General features: G+C 37.2%; 1 protein-coding gene across 2 annotated transcripts in view; it reads left to right on the forward strand.

The window, feature by feature from the left end:
* dgkb (diacylglycerol kinase, beta) overlaps nucleotides 1-24,607 on the forward strand; it is an 81,055-nt gene continuing 56,448 nt past the window's right edge. Inside the window, exons 1-7 of one of the 2 annotated variants that reach the window (XM_032559003.1) lie at nucleotides 1-334; nucleotides 3,483-3,662; nucleotides 7,643-7,719; nucleotides 8,028-8,048; nucleotides 8,821-8,968; nucleotides 17,961-18,098; nucleotides 24,329-24,378. In XM_032559003.1, coding sequence (XP_032414894.1) covers nucleotides 3,593-3,662; nucleotides 7,643-7,719; nucleotides 8,028-8,048; nucleotides 8,821-8,968; nucleotides 17,961-18,098; nucleotides 24,329-24,378 — 504 coding nt within the window. In that variant the 5' untranslated portion in view covers nucleotides 1-334; nucleotides 3,483-3,592. The remainder of the gene's footprint in view (nucleotides 335-3,482; nucleotides 3,663-7,642; nucleotides 7,720-8,027; nucleotides 8,049-8,820; nucleotides 8,969-17,960; nucleotides 18,099-24,328; nucleotides 24,379-24,607) is intronic. The other variant, XM_032559004.1, reaches the window with a different exon arrangement.

A 24,607-nucleotide genomic window follows, 5' to 3' on the forward strand; every position in this document is an offset into this window, starting at 1 on the left:
GGATGTGACGTGAGCGAGCGGGAGTATGGAAAACCCAACACTGGATAATTCCTCTCTCTCTCTTTCTCTCTCTCTCTCTCAACCTCCGCTTTTCCTTCACTCAGCGTGTCACTACTCCACATCCTTGATCGTCTTCTGACCAGAGGGGAAAAAAACAATCACTCCACCATTCATCCGCGCTAGCAGTGACATGCAGCACGGAGGGCGGCTGCTGCTGCTGCATACACAGAGAAACATTACAACCTCAGAGAGGATCCAGTCAGGAGCAAAGCCAGAAATCTGACTCAGGAGCTTCATTTCCAGACATCTGTTTTCCTCCTCAGCCCTGCAGCAGGTGAGCAGCATCTAAATGTGTCACCGTATTGATTCTCATTCAACACCTACTGAGTCTCCTGCTTGATGATAGTGATGCTGTTTTTTTTTTTACTGCACCACTGGAGCAGCAGCACTGCTGTGACATTTGCAGAGCTGGTTGCACTGCAGAAAGAGGGAGCAGATGATCGCAGTGCACAGCAGGAATACACTCAGAGAAGCAGTTTTATGTAACATCTCTCACTCGGCTTCTTCTTCTTCTTCTGCGGCTCAGTTTTTGCAGATTGAAGTTTTTGGTTCCCACACATCCAGCTCTGATGCATTCTGTAACTCTCTGTCATCATCTCTGTAATTTGGATGACGTTCGGTTAATTGTTCAGGGAATTTCTGCACTCACACGTCAGAGAACAAACACACCCACAGACGGGTCAAAAACAAATCAAAATCTATTAACGACCCGATAAAATGGTAATAAAACAACACACCAACGTACGGTGTTTGTATTCGCAGCGACGCAAACAGATTTCAGTCATTTGAAATTAGCCTTCACATGACTGAACATCCACTTGTTGATCCAGGATTTCAGTTACGACTAAATGGGTCAGAGCTTCAGGACCAATATAGATATGATTCATACAACAAATGTTCAATGAAAACACAAAACAGAGAGAAAACAAGGTTCTGTCAGCAAAAGGAGCTAAACTGTGATGGCTGACTCATGGTGGTAAGTTCTTTAAGTTGATCCAGATGTAGAAAAAAAAAACCTGAAATTGATTAATTTTAAGGTTTTAGCTCAGAATCTGAGCCTCTTTTTTCTAAAAATGCATCATCCTGTATTGCATTACTGGACACCCCAAAATTATCCAGATCCATCACTGAAAATGTTATCGTCCTTTAGTGAGTCGCTGGATGTTGGATCTTTCTTTGTTTTAAAATAACAGCTAAAAAGTTTTTTTGTTGGTTTTTTTGTTGCTGAACTGAATCAAGCAACCAGTCGTGCTGATTATGAAAAACACAAAAGCAGCTTTCAAAGATTGTTTTTTTCTCAACAAGGAGTTTTTTTTACATGCTGCAGAAATGCCGCATGCAAAAATCTGAACCAAACAAGTGTTTTTGTGTTTTGGTTTTTAACTTGTATTCTTCTTAAAAAATACAAACCAAACACTCAGAAATATAAACACATCAACCACGGATGCATTTCAAATATGATGCAAAACCGAAACACTGGCTAAAACCAGAAATTGTTGTCATTAATCTTTTCCCTTCACATTAAGTAAAGCAATTAATCGTGTAACGTGAACAAAGGGAAAAAATGATGGAGTCCAAGAGTTGTTAGCATTTCTAACACAAATGCATCCATCCATCCATTTCCAGGAAAAATGTTCACAGTCCAAATATTTTCATACTCCTTAAACATTTATACATTTTACCACTACACAGGCATAAGATTCAAATTATTTTGTTGGTATTTTCTTTAATAGATCACTACAAAAGTAATGCTTGAGAGATGAAACATAGCTTTCAAATATTTCTAGAAAAAAACATCAGACAAAAATGGTTTGTTTTTACATTTAGGCCTTTTTACTGCAATGCCCCAAAATAAAATCTAATGCAGCTAACTGCCGTCTGATTCCTAAGCAAACGGTCAATATGTGTTTTGTTTAATCTCAGCTTAAATGTAGTCCTTTGAATGCCACAGAGGTTATTTACAGAACATTAGTGAACAAAAACATCAAGGATCACAGCGGGTAGATCAGAAAGACGTTCAAAGCAGCGTTAGGTTATTAATACATGAGTTTGACTTTCTAAAATGCTCATGTATCAATTATATTTTGTATTTTTACTGCATCTGTGCTGCATTGATGCAGTATTTCTCGCAAAAGGAGCCCCAATCAACGTTTCAGACGCCTGACATTTTTGTTTAAAAATATCCTTTTATTGGTCTGAAGTAATTTTAAAATTTTCTCACACTGAATTTTAGGCTTTAAGCATCTGTGAATCATAAAATAAAGGCTAGAAATGTTTTCCCCATACCATATGGAGAAAACATACAGAATGAATGAATCTATATAATACATAGCAAAAACATTTAACTTTTCCACAATATTCACATTTTTTAGATGAACCTGGAGATAAATGTGTTTTCATAAACCTCTTCAGGAATCAATAGGCTTATGAATACCCTTAGCTGACACCACCCACATGGAGGCTTATATTACCTATATTATCTATAGTGGTCCTCTAATATGACTTATAATATCTATAATTTAATTCAAACCACCTACTAAATATTAATACACTTAAGGCTGCACAATAAATCAATAACAATATATATCATGATAGACACGTGATCAAAATCAATAGCTAATACATCTGATAAAATATTTAATATTCAATATATATAAAATTCACCTTACTCCAATCCAGAACTGCACAGCATTCTGGGAAATGTAGGCAAAGGAAACTATGTTAGTGGAATCAACACATTCACTCACTCTTTGGTTACCTAGCAACAACTTGCTGTGTTAGAAGCAGTTTCAAGTTCCCCGTGCCCCAACTACGGTTACCTAGCAACAGCCTGCCGAGTAACTGGCGCAGCAGCAGTTTAAGGTTTTTTGCCATAAGTGTCTCATAACTTCTTAAAAGTGTTAAAACTCTGGATAAAACAGAAAGGTGCCAGTTTGGCACTATCTCAGTTATTTACAGCAACCCTCCTAAAGAAAAATTTTTTAAATAATAATTATCGACAATTATTGACTGATATGTAACGCTTATATTGTGATAAATATACTGGAAATTTAACAGTTTGGACCTGGTGTAACTACCAGGAAACACTTCCAGGGACGGATGTCACATCAGGTTATCTAATTTATTGTCACACTAATGCCATCTCATTCATTTTAATTAATTTGGCTAAGAAATTTAACCTATAATTAAAAGTTCTCTTCTTTGTTTTCTCCTGGCAAAAAGGTTGATGAATATTAGCAAAATCTGGCAGAAATGGATGCAGCAGAAGGAAAAATGTAGAAAGTATGCTCCTTTAAAATGAGTGAGCCTCCAACTGTTGCTGCCTTCAAAGAGAGACAATGAGATTCTCTGTGGGCTGAACAAAGCCAAAGAGAAGCTGCATCTGACCTGCTCAGCCATTTTCTCTGACCTTTTCTTCAAAGGAAGCAAAGCAGAAGGGTAAGAAGGTGACTGCAGCCGGTGATGGACCTGACCGTCTGACGTGTGACGTCCAGGGAAGGCTTGAAGAACGTACCGACAAGGACCGAGCACAATGAGCGGTCAGGACAAATGGGTCACACTGACCCCGGCAGAGTTTGCCCTGCTGCAAGAATACACTCAGTGTGAGTAATTTATGCTCTCATTTTAATTTGTCTGAGTTCAGGGCAGTCTTATTGATATAATCCTCACATGTAACTTTTGCACGTGACGTCACAGCCATTGCTGACGTCAAACAACCTATGGGCTCAGATAAAGCCTGTCAAAAAACTGACATGTTTGTAGCCTAACCTAACGTCGTTTTTATTTATTTGATTTGACTTTAAAAATGGTGATGGGATGCTGCGTGGTCAGCTGCACAGACAAAAGTGTAAACCAAACTTGTCATTTTATTTTAGGACTTTTAATGAGTAGAATAACGCTGTCCTGTGTTTTTTTAGTAAGTTTTTTATTGTCTGAACTGCTCTCTCAACTTGTCCATTTGACTGAGGATAAAAAGACTTGAGGTTGTATGTTTAAAACCCAATTCTTCCTAAAGTCCACCATCTCTTGGCTCACCAGCTGTCTGCCATTATCAGAGACCAATTCATCCGGCACACCGTGTCGTGCGAATACAGACTTTAGTCCAGTGATTACATGTTAGCTTGGTGTTGCATTTGATTTGATGATCTCCGGAAACTTTGAAAAATAATCCATACACAGTAGGTACTCTGCACCTCTGAAGTGAAACAAATCTATACCAGTCTTTGCCCATGGTCTTTCAGGTACTTAGTATAGTGTCTAATATGACGCTTTTTAACTATTAATTAATCATTTCTTTATCCTTTAAATGATATTTTCTGTCTCCTAATCAATGGAGGGTGGAGCTACTTTGATGACAGTAGCTCCACCCTATCCATACCAATCAGTGGAAATGCAGCATTGTGTTATTGGTGATGTATTTTAGAATTGGGTTAAAACACACCACTGCTCTCCAGGTGGTCACACCTGCTGATTTGCTTTATTTATGAAATTATGTTGAAACACCAAGGTTGTACTTAGTATTTTTTCTATAACTGTCTGATATAACAGGTTCTTGATCACGAAACATGATCAGTAGTTAAGATTAGAGAAGATTAAGAATACCTTCTTGAAAACAATCTCCCTAGCTGACTTATAACATCATAAATGAAAAAAATGGAACTGCTTCAAGTTGACAAAGAAATCTCGGCAGGAAAGCAAGGTGTTTGATGGGTGCTTAACTCAATCACTGTTTTATTAGTGGAAAGTTGGCAGGATTTCTGCTTCGCTGCGATTGCTAATCCTCCATAGTAAAACAAAACATTTACGGAGGTCGCTGCACCACAAGCATAAACAAAGCTTCTGTGATAGCATCAAAGCATGGATGTAACTAAAACAAAAGTGCTATCACTGTGGTAACACCACAACATAATGTTTGGTAAGGATTTTGACACGGCTTACTCCAAAAGGACAGGTTAATTTGCAGATTAATTTGCTGCACATAATGTTATATTCCTTCTCTGGATGTTTATATTATGCTTTGAGGTGTTGGCATAGTCCATCATTTTCATAACAAACCATAAAAGATTTCAACAACGGTCACTGCACACACACTGGTTCTGGATTGACCATCCAGTTTGGTGCTTCAGTCCAAATTCTGCTCTATATCCTTTATTACGTGAGCATGCAGTGATTCTTTTTAGCTGACAGCCGTAACATTAATGGTAATATCTGTTAAAATATTTAAATTGTAGCGCTGACTGAAACGTTTCCGTAGAAAGACAAAACAATGTTCTTTGAACAGAAAGAAGGTTGGGTAAATTTCCAGCACTGGACTACAAATCTCTTGTTGCTGCCTCAGGGTTGCATTTAAAATGATTACAATGCACTTTCAATGGTACATAATACAACTCACAGATGTTTGAGCCATTATCTTTATTTACTATTCAGAGCACACACAGTGAATCTGAATAATGAATGTTTGTCCCCATAAATGCCTTGTAGTTATTTGTGTTGAAAATAACAACTTTGTTCTCGAATTGAATACAAATCTGGACCAATAAACAGACAAGGGAACTCAACTCATACTATATACTATAAAATCATTTCCAGTTTCAAGTTGTTTTTATTCATGTTTGTAAAAATTGGTCTTGGTTTTACTAACTCTGAATTAAAAGTGCAGTCTGTAACTTTTATACAAAAAAGTTTTTTAGTTATTTTTCTTTTATATATTTGTTAAATTGTAACCATGTTATGAGGCTCATAATCTGTGAAAAGATAAATTTCCTCCACTTTCTCCCTAAACTCTTGACCAGAAACAACCAATCAGAGCCAGGAGGAGTGTCTTAGTGCTGTCAATCTTCTTAATGTACTCGCTGCTCAATGTGCTAATGGCAGACAAAAAATTACTGTTACAGAAAATCTGTTTATCTGCCATCATCTGTGGCCTTGCTAACTAGCTCTAGCATCCATAACAGGCTACATCAAACACATAAAATCTTACTAATTAGTTTTGATCTACTTGCTAGTGCAAATATCTTAGTAAACTTAAAAGACAAAACTAACTTAACAGTAACTTTTTATCAAGCTATATAGGCTTGTTTTAAGTCAATAATTGGCAGATTATTTAACTTATAACAAGACATTTTTCCCATTTTATAGCTTAATTTATCTGCCAATATTATTAGATATTTGCATTAGAAAGTAGACCAAAATTACTTGGTAAGATTTTGCATTTTTGCAGTGTATTAGTTGCTAGCAGAGAGCAATGAGGGCAGGGGGAAGAGATGATGAGCAGCACCACTCAGAGAGTGATTGACAGCGCTAAGACCCTCCTCCTGGCTCCGATTGGTTGTTTCTAATTACCACTGTGAGAAGAGCGGAGCTCGATTTATTTATTTTTTTTCCCAGATAATCTGTCTCATAACATGCTGTCATGACATGACAGTTTCAACAAATATATAAACAATATTTTGGTAAATGTTACATACTGCAGCTTTAAGTGCAAATATATTGTATGTAACTGTAATGAAGAAGTACAAGTTTAAATAGCAACAATAGTTAGAGGAGAACTAATCTGTGTTGCTGTGCATGTGGAGCAAAGATGCACAGCTGACAGATTTCAGATAATCATGTTTCCAGAAGCTCCTGGCTGCTCTGCATGCACTCTGCAGCTCCTGGTTATAAAACCTCCTGTTTGGTAACAATAGGCATTTCATCCTCCATCTCCTCTCCTCTGCATCTCCCTTTCCCCTCATTAAAGCGAGCTGTGCACACTTTCATAACATTTTAATAGCTGTGTGCCTCACCAGGTCTGACAACAATTAGAGTTACCCTTTCAGCAATATAATTGCTTATGTGAACATTCGCAATATGCTATTCAATAGAGACGGATTTAGGTTGCTTTTATAGTTGAAGAAAATAGCCTGTGTTTATGAACCTAAATCCTGACCATGACTTAATTGTAAATTACTATTTAGTTGTGCCTGGAGAGTGTGGCAGACCGGTAATTAGTGGATTTATTATCACTCTGCTTGCTCCTAAATGTTTCTTGCGTCGATGGTGCATTAATAAAGATGGTCAGTACTAATGGCACATAGTCCACTGTGAGGCATTTATTTATTTTCACTGTTGGTGAAATGGATTTGGATTAAAGAAAAAATTCAGAGCAATTAGTGCAGGAGACAAAAAAAGAGGCAGCAGAGTTAGAAATCTTAGCAGCTCTTATAATTATAACACAGATCTTTAAGAGGCATTTCTTATGTTGTAGCATCAGGTTAATAAAAATTAATGTTACAACATAGAGCCCTGCTAATACCACTCATCCTTCCTGTCTCTAATCCATATATATGACCTCTTTTTATGCAATTATATAGCTTATAAACCTCTCATTACTCCTCACCAGTTCCCAATAGAGATCAAAACATCTGCAGCAATGGCCGCCTGAAACGCAGATTTTCTGTAGCAATTCAAAAAGAAATAATCTGCTTAAATTCCTCAACACAAAGCTGTGTAAAAGCCCTTAATGCAGAGTGTGAAAACAGATGTAAGTTTGGCTATAAATGAAGCTGAAAGTGGTGACATGTTGTAAACATTTCTCCCTCAGACTCTACCAAGAAGCTGAAGGATGTGTTGCAGGAGTTCCATGGAGACGGAGTGTTGGCTAAATACAACCCAGAGGAGGTGTGTGTTGACTTTACACTGCATTACATAACCAATCGTTTATAGTGTAGTTTCTTCTCCATGTGCTGAAAATAAAATCCTAACATGGGTAAGTTATTTAGGTGAGGAATTTTAAACAAACACTGAAGTGACACCAATTAAACCGAAGACGGTATAAAGTCAAAACTCTGATGTGTCTCACGTTCGACTCCAGTTAAAACAATGAAAGTGTCTTTCTGTATGTTTATGTGAATGGTTGCTGTATACAAATGTATTATAAAAATGTAATTTAAACTTGACTTATCTCTTCCTCATGCTTCCGTTTAAAGAAGCAGGAAATCCTCAGTCAGGTAAAAATGTTATAATTTATTAAATTTATATATAGAGTTGAAACCAGATTTTTGCACAAACACGTTTGTTCTCACTGTATAAAGTTAAATCAGACCAAACTTTTCTTGTTTTAGCTTAGTTAGAATTACCAAATTTACTTAAAGTGTTATACTTTGTTGTTTTTGTTTTTAATATGTTTTTAATAATGTTTTTAATATTATGTTAAGTGTGTGTAATTGTTTATGTAACAAATGCTTTTTTATGACGCGGACACCAGGAACAGTAGCCATTGTTACGGAAATGGCTTGGCGATCCAAATAAACAAACAAATATCAGATATTCAGATCTGAATCATTTAAGGAATATGAACAATCAGTACCAAGTCATAGACCGATACCCACTGGCTCTACAACGGAGTGTACTAAGGAGGTTCATCAGTCTGTGGAACCAGAAGCAATCAGGTTCTGTGCTCTATAAATCTGAAACAAACTTACAGAAAACTGCAAAACAGCAGAAACACTTAGTTCCTTTAGATCTAGACTAGACTAAAGACCCAGCTGTTTAGAGTTGCTTTTGAACCATAATAAATGAAACATTAATCAACGTTTTGATTGTAATGGCAGCACTTGGAAAAATATAATGCTTCAGTTGTTAATTTTTGTATTTTTATGACATAAAGCACCTTGAACTTCCTTGTTTCTGAAATGTGCTGTACAAATAAACTTGACTGATTGATTGAGACTTGATTGGGGAAGAATCCTGACCATTCATCTGTTTCTGTCTTGGCTTTAGGAGATTGACTTTGAAGGTTTCAAGGTCTTCATGCAGACTTTCCTGGAGAGTGAACTCCCTGAGGAGTTCTGTCAACATCTCTTCATGTCGTTTAGCAACAAGGGACCCAGACCCAGTCCCTCATCTGCTGACAAGCCCAGAGTCTCTGGTAAGTGTAGAAAGAAACCTCTCTCCACCTCCCAAGGCAAACAGCCAGTTGTAAACACAGCAGATGTTGGTGTTACGTAGATACTCGTATATTTGTAATCAGATGTTATAATTCTGCTGCAGCAACCAGCCAGGTGGCATGAAATGCAAATCGTAGAGTCTGCCAATTCCCTTGGCAGGGGCTCTGTTTGTTTTTAGCATTTACACTAAATTTGTTTAGCGTAATAATGCCAAAAAGACGGCAAAATGGAACCATAACACATTACAGCAGGTACCGGTTGTTTTGTAGTGTCAAAATGACTGGCTCACACTTGATGTAGAGGCTGAATTAGCTGCAAATTTTTATGGTGAGTAAAAAATAAGTGAAATCTCAATTGTAATTGTAGCAGTGATTAGGGTACTAAAGACTAGATGTTAAAGACTAGGGACGACTACTGGATCTAATGTCAGTATTTATTAAAAACAATGCCATGAATGATTGCTTCCAGTACCATATATGTAGAAAAACAAATAAAGTGAACACCACAAAAATAAAACATACAGTACATAGATTAACCCATAAAATAAACACAAATACTGCAGTTAACTTTCAAGATAAATGTGCACAATGTGTTCAGTCACAGATTTCTCCACTAAATGACACCAGTCAGCACAAAGTCCAACTGATACACATTGAATAAGGAGTCCAGGATTTTATTTGTCCAACTATTTGAGGGGAAACTGTCCAATTTGTCCTCAACGGAGAAGAAACAAATAATGATTTGTGTGTCAGTATAGTGTGATAGAGGGACCGTCACAGACTGGCATAAAACTAAGACAGAATTTTATAAAACGATTAATCATTATACAAATAATCAAACAGGGTGGTGGCAGGTTAATCTGGATGACAACAAGATGGCAATATTCTTTTTTACATTGAGCCATGTTTGTTTGGATAGCTTTATTATTTATATTTGTTTAAAATCTTCTCTTTGCATTAACTCAAGCTATATTTGTCTGAACATTTGTTTGATGATCTAAAAACATTTAATTGTGGCAAAAAAGCAAAAACCCAAGAAATTTTGGGAGGAAGCAAATCATGTTAGTTTTTTTTATTACTGGTATTTACATTCTTTTCACACTCTGACTTTTTAATATTTCTAAAGTCAGAGATTTCTATTGGTATTTCCTTCATTAGTTTATTACCTACATTGGTTTAAGTTTCATTTATTATGCATTTCATTTATTAACATATTTACTGTTTGTATTTTACACTTTGGGTGACATCTTTTTTTTTTGATCAAGGTCTTTTTATTATTTTTTACATACACCACACACACACACATACACAAAAAAAAAAAAAAAAAAAAAAAAAAAAAAAGACTAACAAAATATACAACAAAAATCCCTCCCAACCCTCCTCTCCTATACCGGATCTACTACCCCAACAAGAATACACCTTTTATTCATACATCAGCCGATACAAAGCACAGGTTTGCACACAAAGAACCAATATTTGACCTTTACACAAAGTTATCTGCCGAAATATTCCCGACATAAGATATAAATGGCTGCCAGATGTCAAAGAATTTGTTTACAGATCCCCTAACAGTATATCTGATCTTCTCTAAATGAATGTAAGACATAACTTCTCTTAACCAATGTCCATATATTGGAGGATGTGGATCCTTCCATCGAAGAAGAATGAGTCTTCTAGCCAGTAGAGAGCAGAAAGCTAACACAGTCCTCTGATGTTTGCTAAAGGAGGACTCTGCTGGAGCCACCCCAAAGAGAGAGATGAGTGGTGATGGACAGACAGTTTGTCCAAATATTCCTGAAAAAGTGTCAAAAATGCCTTGCCAATATCTGTGTAACTTTGGACAAGACCAGAATGTGTGTAAAAGTGTGGCTGGAGATTGTTTACAACGATCACACGTCGGATCCAAGTCCCTTTTGAATTTGCACAATCTGTCCTTAGACCAGTGTAGACGATGTACTACCTTGAATTGAACTATAACATGTTTCAGACATATTGAGGACGAATAAATATTTTGAATAATTTTTTGCCAAACTGTGTCTGATATGGACTCCTCCAAGTCCATCTCCCACTTGACCCTCAAGGAATCTAAATTGGTATCATTAAATGAACTGAGCAGAGAATAGACTCTACTCATAGAGCGTCTTGTTACAGACTTGCACATCAAAACCTCATCAACAAGAGAAGTTGGTGGATGTAAAGGAAAACATCCAGAGTTTGACATTACAAAATGTCTCAATTGTAAATACCTGAAAAACTGTGACTTGTGAATGTCAAATTTCTGTGTGAGCTGTTCGAATGAGGCAAACTTATTATCTATATAAAGATCATTTAGAGAAGTTATTCCCTTTAAACTCCAGGCATTAAAAACAGAATCCATTAGTGAAGGAGCAAACATGTGATTATTTGATACTGGAGCAGATATTAATAATTCCGTACTTTTAAACATCCTCCTGCACTGATTCCAGATTTTTATTGTGTGAGTTATAACCGGATTAGAAGTATAAGTTGAGATTGGTTGATTAAACGGTAACCGGGAGCAGAGTAAAGCAGAGAGAGAGCTAGCCGTAACTGAATTCCTCTCTAAAGTCACCCAAGTGGGAGCAGGATTGTCCTCTCTCAACCAGTACAGTAAGGCTCTAATATTAGCCGCCCAGTAATAATATAGGAAATTGGGGAGTGACAAGCCACCAAGACCATGGGGTAGCTGTAGCATCTTACAGCCTATTCGCGGGTGCTTTTTATTCCAAATAAATGACGACAACTCACTATTTAATTTTGTAAAGAAAGTCTTGGTGAGAAACACTGGCACGCTCTGAAATAGATAAAGTAATTTAGGCAGTATTGCCATTTTGATTATATTGATTCTACCTCCCAAGGATAGAGGCAGAGATGCCCATGTAGTGATGTCTTTCCTAAGGTTCACCAGGAGAGGCAGATAGTTTGCTGTATAAAGATCTTTATGACTATGAGTAATCCAGATACCAAGGTATTTAAATTTAGCAGGGCTAATTTTGAAAGGAACTGGACCCATATGCTGCACTTCCATTGGAGTCACAGGCATCAATTCACTTTTTTGAAGGTTAACCTTATAGCCAGAAATGTTTCCAAACTTTTGAAGTAAAATAAGTAACTCAGGAATACTAGATAAGGGATCTGAGATATAAAGAAGTGTATCATCAGCGTATAGGGAAACTTTATGTTCAGTGCCAAGCCGATTAATACCTTTAATTTTGGGGCTGTTTCGCAAAGCCACTGCAAGTGGTTCAATTGCAATTGCGAATAAAAGTGGCGAGAGTGGGCATCCCTGCCTCGTCCCACGTTTCAATTCAAAATAACTGGATAGATTACTGTTAGTGCGTACTGCTGCCATTGGCAAGGTATATATCAACTTCACCCATGAAACAAATTTAGGACCGAAGTTAAACATCACCAAGGTCTTAAATAGATAGTTCCATTCCACCCGGTCAAACGCTTTCTCAGCGTCCAGCGAGATTAAAATTTCATTACAGTTGTGACTGGGCGGGGCAGAAGTATACAACACATTAAATAGCCGCCTGATATTAAAGAAGGATTGACGATTTTTAATAAAACCAGTCTGGTCAGGTGAAACAATTGTAGGGATAATCCGTTCGACTCGTTTTGCCAACATCTTTGTGAGAATTTTAACATCAGTGTTTAATAACGATATTGGACGGTATGAACTGCAGCTCAAGGGGTCTTTATCCTTCTTTAAAAGCAGTGAAATTACAGCCTGACGCATAGACAGCGGCAATAAATGTGTGGCCAGGGACTCCTCAAAAACTGATAGCAACAGGGGAGAAAGTAAATCCAAAAATTTCTTAAAAAATTCTGCCGGGAAACCGTCTGGTCCTGGAGATTTTCCATTTTGCATATGTTTAATTGCAGAGTTAATCTCAGCTAAAGAAAAATTTCTTTCCAATTCGTTAGATAGATCAGAACTTAGTGAAGGGATTTTAATATCTTTAAAAAAATCATCCAATTCAGTTGGGTTAAGTGAGGCTTCAGAGGTATACAGAGATTGGTAAAATTTGCTGAAACATAGACTAATTCCAGCATCCTCACAACATTTTACACCATGATCATCATTTATCGCTGAGATATCCTGTTTAGCTGAACGTTGCCGTAGCTGCTGCGCAAGAAGGCGTCCAGCCCTCTCACCATGCTCATAATAGCCACACCTAGATTTGGATAATAAATATTCGGCCTGTTGGGTAGATAAAATGTTAAACTCTGTCTGAAGTAATACACGTTTCTGAAGAGAGTCTTGTGTAAAAGTATGGGAGCATTCCCTATCTAATTGTAGAATCTGATCTGTTAACAATTTTAGCCGTTCGATACCTTTCTTCTTTTTGTTTGCACAGTAAGAAATGATTTGACCTCTCAGGTAAGCCTTTAATGACTCCCAAACAGTGCTAAGTGGCATCCCAGGAGTCCGATTAATATCAATAAAAAACTTAATTTCAGAAGTAAGCATGTCGACGAAGTTTTCGTCAGATAAAAGTATGGGATTAAGTCGCCAAGGACGATAAACTGATTGCATAACAGGAATGTTCAGTTTCATTATGAGCGGACTATGGTCAGAAACGACTATAGCTCCATAATTACATTCGCTCACTAAAGGTAAAATCCGTTTGTCGAGGAGAAAATAATCAATCCGGGAATAGCTCTTATGAACAGGGGAAAAAAACGAATACCATCTTAGGGTCGGATTTCGAAAACGCCATACGTCAACCACTCCATAAGTGTTAAGAAATGAATTAATTGACTGGGCAGATTTGGAGAGAGAGATCCTTCCCACTGTACTACGATCAAGGGATGATAGCACACAGTTCACATCTCCTCCAATTATAAGATTATGTGTTGAAATATTAGGTAAATTTGAAAAGAGCGTGTTAAAAAATGTTTGATCATCCCAATTTGGAGCATATACCGAGACTAAAATAACTGGAAGTGCATACAGTTTTCCAACCACAATAACATAGCGTCCAGCAGCGTCCGTTTTAACACTGGATGCCGTGAATTGCACCTGTTTACCAACTAAGATGGCTACCCCTCTCGATTTAGATTGGAAATTAGACTGAAACACCTGACCGGACCATCGCCTACATAGATTTACACTGTCTGCTTTACACAAATGGGTCTCCTGCAAGAAAGAAATATTAGCATCAAGTTGTCTTAAATGTGTCATAACTTTCCTAAATTTCACTGGACCATTAAGGGATTTCACATTCCAACTCACACAATTAACTGGGTGACTGTTGATGAACCTATTAGTATTAGGACTGCTCATGAATGGTCAATCAGATGTAGTACAGTATCCACAAACCATCACAAAAAGGTAACCTGACAGAAGGCATACTCAAAACAAATAGATCCAGTATAGTCCCACCCCTCTCTCCTGAATAACCACGGAGAACCCAACAAACAAAAAATCCACACATTTGTGCTTGTACTGGGGAACTTAACTCCCTGCCTGGGCTCCCGCCAAAGCTAAATAACAGTAATAAAAAAAAACAACACAAAAAAAAACAAAAACAAAACAAACAAAAAAACAAACAAAAAAAAAGGGTTCCCCTACTTTAAAATATTAATGTCGTTTATGCTCCTTGCTGCATTGATACAGTAAATGCATCACTAACCAAGATCTGGACAGACCCCCTGCGAAACCCTCGTACATAGAACACAAAAGAAGAATATTGTCCCTCAGAATAGAGTCGAAAATTAAATCAAGATATAGCACGGGACATAATGTCGGAAGGTTCCGTACAACCTGAAATAATGGAGCGATGGGGATTGGACCTGCAGTTAACGTCGGTCCTCGCTGGCCGTCGCTGAGATGATTTTCTTTTTAACGTAATCCATTGCTTTATTGGCATCCAAAAACTCCTTGTCTTCTTCCCCATGAGAAATGCGGAGCCTAGCAGGAAAAAGCAGGCCGTAACGAACATCTCGTCGGTTGCGAAGAAGCCTCCTCACCTCCGAAAACGCCGCCCGAGCCCTGGCCACAGCCGCTGTATAATCAGATGTGATGATAATCGGTGCCTCCTTGAAGCGAAGAGGGCCACGGCTCCGGGCCCGACGTAATATTTCCACACATTCTTGATAATAGTGCAGCTTAGCGACAATAACCCGCGGCTTATCGCCTGACTTGCTCCCACTGCCAGTGCGATGAACTCGGTCAATCAGTGGCGCTTTATCCATCTGTAGCACCTCTGCTAGCAATTTAGCCACTGCTGCCGTGGAGCTGGATTCTGGCGTCTCGGGAGCCCCAATGATCCGCAAGTTGCACCTTCTCATGCGCCCTTCCATATCGTCACACTTCTTTTTGAGCCCATCAACTTCTTCTTTCAGCTCCAACACAGTGGTGCGTAGAGTAACAACCTCATCGGACCAGGTTGACAAGCCGTCTTCTACCTCTTTGACGCTTTGTTTAACGTGGTCTAGGTCGGCACGAAGTAGCATTGTGCCGTTAGCCACTTCCGCTCTCACCGCTTGTAGCTCTCCTTTAATAAAAGTGAACTCTTCAGCCAAAGCCTCTTTTATTTCGGATTTAATCACAGCTGAGATATCGGTTTTTATAGCGGCAAGAATGTCAGACTTCAAGGAGAGTGCGTCCGCCTCGCCGCGGGAAGGGGAAGGAGGTGCTGAGCTTCCGGCTTTAGCAGTAATCTGCTCCGAGGCGGTATCGGGCCTAGCAGCCGCAAAGCTAGAATGTTTGCCTTTCCTCAAGTTTGTCGCCATTCTTCTACTCTTCCAGGCAAGAATCACTTAGAGGTCGAGTCCGGACAGACCTAATACTCAGAACAGCAAGGACATTTAGTAGAGAACCATAAACTAAAGAGGTTGAAGCGGGAGCCCACGCGAGGCACGTCTTACTCCTCTTCCGCCATCTCCATTTTGCACATTTTTTTGGACTGCAGTTCCTTTGGGTGACATCTTTGCTACGGTGCTGAAGTGTTACCAAGCAGTTGTGCCCTTGAGATATTTAGCAACATTGTCAAATCTCTCTGTACAACGATCCTGCTTGTTCATGTTACAAAACCGAGGCTCCAGAAAGTCACTGCAGGAATACTGAGGCAATAATTTCAAGAACTAACATGTAGTTTTGTTGTTAGACTGTATGTGGGATATTTTGTTTGTGAAGTAGAAAATATGAAGAAAAAATCCAAAGTAGCTGCCTTGCCTATTAAAAAGCAACGGTAAAATGATTTCCTTTGATTAGTGGAAAGTGGAACATTGATCAGCATATTTGATGTACATTAGATTGATGATTGCCATATTGTGATGTTTATTGCTTTTTTTCATAATTAGCACTTTGAACTGCCTTGTTGCTGAAGTGTGCTAATAAACGAACTTAACTTTGACATTATAAAAAGAAAAAAAAACTATTTGTTTGCACTTTTGAGGATTTCTTTTGCCTTAAACGGGACGTGTTATGCAAAATTTACATTTTGAACATTTTGGTACTTTCATTTGGGTTTCTACAAAATCATCAACAACTGCTATTCCGCCTCTTTAACTGTCCAACTTCTCTCACCTTGGACTCTGTGAAATACAAACATCTGTTATGTCCTAAAATCCCTCCAGCTTTTGCATTAAGTAGCTTTCTCTAGTATTAATAATTATCCCAATTCTTTGTCAAATCCTTGCTGGAAAGAAATGTTGTTCCGCCTCTAACCATTTAGGTTTATTTGTTCTTTTGTGGTAATTTTTTCCATGAATAAGAAACGTTTTTGTAAAACTACATAATGTAGCTTGTACGTCCTCAAAATATAGGGAGTGCTTTGCAGATATTTAGAGAATATGCTCAAAAACTTTTTCAGAACTGTCCTGGAACCTTCAATGGACGTAGAAGGTTCTTTCCTGATACTTTCCAGAAATTGACTTTGCTGAAACATTTATTGAACTTAATATGTAGTTTTCTAAAACTTTTTTTCTAAAACTACATATCCATGATAGGAACATTATGAAAATTTTGGCTGGTGGAATCAACTGACTCACTCACTCTTTGATAACCTAGCAACTCACTCACTCTTTGGTTACCTAGCAACGACCAGTTGAGTAACTTGCACAGAAGCAGTTTAAGATTTCACCAATGTGACTCATAATTGCTGAAAAATAAAAAAAAATACAGAAACTCTTGACAAGAGAGGAAAAGGTCACGTCACCAGTTTGCCAGTATTTCAGATACATAGATCAAAAACCTAATCAATAAGTATTGATATTGACTGATATGAAACACTTACTGTATGTCCTAATATGTTTTTCAGACATATTCTCCAGTTCTCATTCCAAGATAGTTATACTCTGCAAAAAAATAAAATCTTACAAAATGTTTTTGGTATAGTTTCTGGTGTAAATATCTTTGTAAACTTGAAATAAGTAAAAAAAACAAAAAAAAAAACTTATTCTTAGCAAAGTAACTTTTTAGCAAGATATATATGCTTGTTAAAAGTAAATATCCTTAATATTGATAAAAATTTCTTGTTCCATTGGCAGATTATTTTACTTATCACAAGACATTTTTCCTATGTTATAAGTTAATTTATCTGCCAATAGAACAAGTACTTTTTCATCAATATTAAGGAACTATGTAGTTAAACAAGCACCTATATCTTGTTGAAAAGTTACTTTTAAGTTAGTTTTTTTTTTCAAGTGTAATAAGATATTTGCACTAGAGTGTAGACCAAAATTACTTGGTAATTTTTTTTTTGTTTGTGCAGTGTATAATGTACCTTCTAGGTTTTGAGAAAATTTAAGAATTTTTTTCTTTTAACATAATTTCTTCAGTCTTTACTCCTATCTCATTAAAAACAATAAGATAGGAATCACATTAGCCTGTTTCTGTCCATGGATCAGTTCTGTGAAGATAGACACCCTAACCAGCAGGTATTTGGGGTAACAGAATCATTCTTGGAGGATGTTTTGACCTTTCATTTGTGTCCCCCTGCAGGCCTTAAGCTCATCAAAAGCAACTCGACTCCTCTAAAGACCTCTGCCCCTCCCGGTCCTCTGGATACGGTGCAGCTGAAGGATATTGTGTTTTACCTCTCGCTGCTGGAAGGCGGGCGACCTGAGGACAAACTAGAGTGTTAGTATCATCCTATGTCTGATTCTGTTATCGTCATGAAGTCAGAGGCAAAGGTACATTGCATGAACCAGTGACAAATAAGGTTAAATGTTCAAGCTGTAGTGGACCACAGGGAAGCTTTTTGACTGATTTAAAGTCTATTTTAGGCTACTTTTGTAGCCGTGGTTGCTAAAAGATGTTCCCTGTTTTGTCAAGTTAATTTGTGGGGGAATTTTAGGCTACTTAATACTCTAAGCAAAAGTATGTATCACCTAATGTTAGGAGGTATTAGTTAGGGGGTTTGTAGTTAACAAAGCTACAAACTTTGTAGCATGTGCACTTGTAGTTAGCACATGCTAACTACAAGTGCTATGTTAGCATGACTTTTGTTTGGCTAAATTAGCATTAAAGAAGCCCTGTCCATTTTAAACGTGTTGCAACATTTTGGTACTTGGAAACAGGGAAAATGGTAACAATCAACATCAAGAAAATATTGCCATATGCCAGTAGTAGCTTCCTAATTATCTAAAATAGCCATCTGTTATTTTACAGTGCATAGCAATAATAAAATAGCGATATTTTTAAACATAATACATGATTTTTTAAACCATTGTACTGGAGAAATCTAAAAAATAATATGTTCTTACCCTGTAGAGAGCTGAAGTTAGCATGAAAAAGGGGTGCTTCTATTTTAAATGTTATCTGTATAAATTAATTAAAACTTAACTGAATAATTCCCACTTTAAATCAGGTCCTGATTGAAGTTAAAGCTGGACTAAATTATGCTGCAATGATTACAGATTATCTAAAATAGTTTGTGATTTGAAGAAATAGATTATTTTCAGACATAACATGGGTTTTCTATGGCTGTGCTAAACAAAAAAAGTTCAAAACTAATCTCATTAGCTAATTGTGTTATTGAACTGCTGCTAAAACCACACTGATTAAAGTGTTTTATACTGGTTTTGTTCATTCGTTAGTAGGTTCTGATCTTATAACATTGATTTTCCTATGAGAACTATAACGATTTGTTTTACAAAATGGCAGTCCTTCTAAGCTAGAGTCATGTTTTAGTCAGAAAAGCACTTACTTTGGAATGCGGTTTTTCTATTTCAACACATGACCACCCAAACAGACCACTTCAACTTTTCCTTCTGTAAACAAGGTCAACCAAACACATTTTTGTCATTTAGTAAACAGAGCAAAATCTTAAGAAGTGTACAAACACAATGAATAACGAAGTAAAAACAATGGTTTACAGTTTAGATCATCTGCATTAAAACAACTCTGACAATGACAACCAAAAATGTAAAAATCTGTCAATGATCTATCCGTGACAGATAGATCATTGTCAAGGACCTGAAAAGGTCAGCTCTGTTGACCTCTTCAGGTCAACAGCTTTCCTGATCTGAACAAACCTTGCGAGCCAAAACAAGCCAGCTGTTTCAGATTCAGTACTATAAACATCTGATAAAAGACAGAAAAAAATAAGGTTCTACATCCATTTAATAAAATCAACCTGAGATAAATTTATAATATAATAAATTTTTAATAAACCAGTATTTAGTTTATTTAGAACAGAATTCTGTTACACTTCTTAATTGGGATGAAGTGAGTCTTTATTAGAGTGATGTTTCACTGTAATTCTCAGTCGCATGTTGAATAATTGAGAGGAATGGCGCTCGTTAAGCATAGAGATTACTAAATAATTTAAATCACTCTTCCTTCATGACTATTTCTGAACACATTGTGAAACTAACTCCAAGTGATATCTCATTGAACCTGAGGTTATAGTCTTGTTACTTCATTGGAGGAGGGCTCCCTCTGCTGGCTTGTTGATGACTGCTAAGCTGATTTATATAGTTTATGTTATATATGTTTTTATGTACAGTATAAAACACTACACTACAACTACAACTTGTTCTGTAGTAGTGTGACGTGTCCTTTAAGTCATCTTACGTCCTTTAAGTTGTAAGATAATTGTTATGTAAAACAGAGCACAGTCTTTCACTACATGGTAATCTTACTCAGATACTTTTTTGGGAAAGCAATGAGCAAAAATGCTTCCTGGAGATTTTACTTACTTTTTTTAATGGTATGTTGTAACCTAAATTAATATCAGTGCTTGAAAAATGTTTAAATAGATTTGCAAACCTGATGATCACTGGTTGGAGCATCAAACATTTTTACTAAACTAAGCAAATTCAATGGTAGCTTAAATAACATTTATACAATTTTTATACTTTAATCTGATCTTTGTCATCTTGTTACAGTTTCAGCGACACCTGTGTTAAAAGTGAGCTCAGATGTGACTTAAAAAGTGACAGACATCAACAAAAAAATGTTAAAAATAAAAACCTTCAGCAGAATAAGGCAGTAGGAGACCTTCATTTATACTTTTATTAGATGAAATTTTCATGTAAATTCAAGTATTGTTCTTGAAATTTTATAATTTGACTCAGCAATACACCCACATGTGTAATGCTCTGTGTTTAGAGCAGTGACGGCTATGACGGGAATATATCCATCTTACTAAAAACAAACAAACTGAGTGAGACCCCCTCTAAAAACACTTATAACTCTATTTTATTAGTTCAAACCCCAAATATATCTTAATATCAACTAATATACACAGAGAAAACCGTATTAGCGCTACCGCAGAAGCTAACATCGCTAGCTACTGAATTTCTTATTTCCGCTACTGGATGATCCAGCCAATCAGCGAGAAGAAAAATAAATGCCGCTCCTGGATTGGCTGCTTTGCAAATATCAGCCAATAGCCGCGGGGTGGGCAACTCCAGGCGTCCAGGGCCGGTCTCCGGCAACTTTTAGATGCATCTCTACTTCAACACACCTGAGTCAAATAATGAGGTCATTAGCAGGACTCCGGAGAACTTGACTGCACTTAGGAGGTGATTCAGCTATTGGATTCAAGCGTGTTGGACCAGGGAGACATCTAAAAGTTGCAGGACACCGGCCATCGAGGACCAGGATTGCCCACCCCTGCAAATGGACCTTACCACAGGGGCCGCTTTTCATTGGCTGATGCCCATTCTACGTGGTCACGTGCGTGGCCGTCTCACAAACACACTTAGCTTCCCGTTAGCTAAGTACAGCGTAATGGCAGCACTGATACAACTTCTACACCTTGAAGCCTGTCTGCTACACAGTCTTACGTTAGCTAAACAGATCAATATGCAATGTGTCTGTATCTGACATACACTAAAGATTTTATTTTAGCAGAAAAGGCTTTGGACTAAACTGTTACTCGTGTTAGCCTCTCTAGCACCAAGTACAGCTAGTCAATCAACCATCGCTGTGTTCAGGGAAGCGCTGATTAATAATCGAGAAATAAATATCAAGCCTGGAAACTTGATATCGTAACGGACTGAATGTTATGTTTTTAACGTAATATTTGCTCGTCTTAAGGGGCGCAGGCGGTTGCCACGGTAACAGGTGTGCTTAAACTACAAAGAGAGAGAGAGAGTAAAAAGGTAGGAGTGGTTTTGAGTTGATCACCTGTTCGGGTTATTTTACCATTGTTTACCTTTGCTGTGGCGCATTACAGCCGCTGTAGTTTCTAAACGTTGGACTAATTACCTCGTTCGTTTGTGAGTTTACGTCATTCACAACAAACATCAAATAGAACAAATATATTTCATACACAACAAATGGCTTCTACCGTGGTAAATATGTGAAATTAAATTAATTATATCCCAGCTTCAAAAGATTTGCCTTTACCTTTACAGAGCTCTTTGGTTCCTCCTATCATTCTGTAGCTTCTCATATTGACGTCATCAAACCAAATGTCAGATCTACCATAACTGACTGACACCTGCTGGCCTCAGGTTTGCAACCAGCTTGTGACTGAGAAACCAGTAACCTCCTCCCAGATGATGACATGAACTTGTTAGTTCCTCTGTCCATTGTAGCAGCTGATATATTGTGAAAATCCGGTAGAAATGATGCAGTAATGCTTGTGAGACTTGCGGTCACGTGGGTCGGTTGTGGGCGGAGCTTGGTAAGGTCCATAGCGAGTCAATTAGGATAACATCAGGGGATTTTAGCTTCCAAAGTTGCATTTTCTTTCAAATATTTGATTATGAAAAAATATTTCCATAAATATTATGGAGTCATTTTCCACAGAAAAATCTGAAAATAGATGAATTTGCAAATAGATGAGGGCCCACTATGCATAATAGTACTGTTTTTAGGATTTTTTTTTTTTTTTACTTTAGAAACATTTTTTCTACTCTTACCAAATATAAGCAGGTGAGTTATTGCACTTGATAATTCTTATGATGTGTTATTGTCAAATAAGGCACCATTGGTAAATTAAAAAATATTTTCTACTTTACTTTCATCTGTCCAGAGGAAGTCTTATGATTGAGTTATGCAGCTGTCTCCTGAGCATGCAGTCTAGTTACACAGAGTCCTGCTGATGCAATAAATATTTGATGCAAATGCAAAGCAGAAACATGTAGATGTTGCATTGACACCAACAGGCAGCCTTTCCAAACCAGCCATTGTTGTTCAGTATTTTTATAACTTTGCTGTCAGTAACATTCTACCTAATCACTATCGTATGCAGAGTGAAATGGAGCTTTTAGGGTTTTTGGTAACTTCTTTGAAGATTTTGATCTTAAAGAAAATTTGCTGAAAAGTTTGGCACATGACTTTAATGTTTTCTACATGTGAATAATTGCTTCTCACTATTGCATTTCTAACATCCCTGTTGATTTTGTTCTTTGGCAGTGTGTTAACACACACACATCTTTCTTGTTTGTCAGTTTTAGGCTCACATGATGTGCAGCCTTGGGTCTTTCTGCAGCCATCCCACATCAGATAAACATGTTTTTATCAATCTGACAGCACCTGCACCTGAGTAACAGCAACAGCTTCTCTAAAATAAACGTCTCTGACAGATCTGCCTATGCACACTGTTTTGTTACCATGGAAACAGCGACTTGTTGATTGTATAACAGAAACAGACTGGGGTCACAGCATTTAAAGAATAGACATGACTTCTTCTTGCAAAAATAAGAAAATAATACATATGTGAGATTTTCTTACTCCATTTTTAAGAGACGCAGGAGGGTGCAATCATATGTTGAATATAACTTTACTGTCGATGTTTAATTTGAATGCAAACAGCTTACAAGTTATTATGGGTCATTTTCTTTTTATTTGAAGCCACTAGAAAACATCAAAGAGTAAAATTATGTTTTATTCCACAGTTTGCCTGTAAATATTTACTTTAAAGATTGCGGAGGTGGAGAAAGCATTGATCTAGATTCTATATTCTAGAATCTAGATCTGAAAATGTGGTTCCCGAAACACTCGTGGTCCGCGGGCGTCCCCTGGTGGTCATAAAGGCACTGCGTGTTAACGACCGTTTGTTTGTCGTGACGTCAGCTCAAAGTGCGACACTACAGCTAGCTTACCAAAGCATCATGTTTAAAAATAATAGTGGATTAGTGGCTTAAAACCGGGTCACTCAAAAGAAAAACTGAATAGAAAACAACTTTAGGACAACTTGTATGATCGGAGGAAGCTAAGTTATACCTCCTGAGAGTTTTGATGTGTCGATGTTTTACAGTTCACTTCATGCATGTGAGCGATTCGATTCTTTTGAACGGCTCTAAGCCGTTTACGGTAAGACTCGGTGAGAACTTAGTTTTTTATTTTTATTTTACTTGCTTATGATGCTCTGCTCACACCTTATTAGCTATTGTTTTTATTTAATTGAAGATTACTAAATTAAATGAAATACAATAGATAAATAAATGGGTGCATATATTTTTTTATATTTAATGGTACAGAAGAGGATTTTTGTTTTTGCCAAATTAAAGAAAAATAGACAACTAAAGTCTATTTTTCTTTAGTTGTGCTTCTAAATTACAAATAGGTCTAAAAGTTATTAATGCACTTCACACTTGGTCGTAAAGAACAACTTCTTTTTTGATTGTCTTGTGTTTGACATAATTGGAAAGCTTAGAAAACCATAAAATTGAAAAACCACACTTTTCACAATATATGAATGACTCAAAATGCCCTGAGTGGAATTGTGTTAAGAGAAAAATATTTTCATTTCACAGTTTGTATATATTAAGATGTTATTGCGGTGGAATTTCGAGTTAGGTTGTCCATGAGTGTTTGTTGAATGTGTAAAGTGGTCCTCAGCCTGAAAAAGTTTGAGAAACACTGACTGATCTAGGACTAATATTTTGGTTTATTTTTCATTTCCACAGTTATGTTTCGGCTCTATGACACAGATGGAAACGGATCGCTGGATAGCTCGGTGAATATTTTTTCCTCTTTTCCCTTTCAAGTCAAGCGCATAAATCTGTATGTTTTTTCCCCCCCAATCAACAAAGAGCTGGTATGGATCATCAAACATTTGTGCACAAGGAAAGAAAGGCCTGTAAAAATCTCATTAAGTGTAACTCAACATCTGGAATCCTACCAGGAACACAGGTTGTTGGCATTCAGAGCAAACAAAATCACTAAGATGCCATTACGAAGCTGCG

This window comes from Xiphophorus hellerii, chromosome 3, assembly GCF_003331165.1.
Source record: "Xiphophorus hellerii strain 12219 chromosome 3, Xiphophorus_hellerii-4.1, whole genome shotgun sequence".
NCBI lineage: Eukaryota > Metazoa > Chordata > Actinopteri > Cyprinodontiformes > Poeciliidae > Xiphophorus > Xiphophorus hellerii.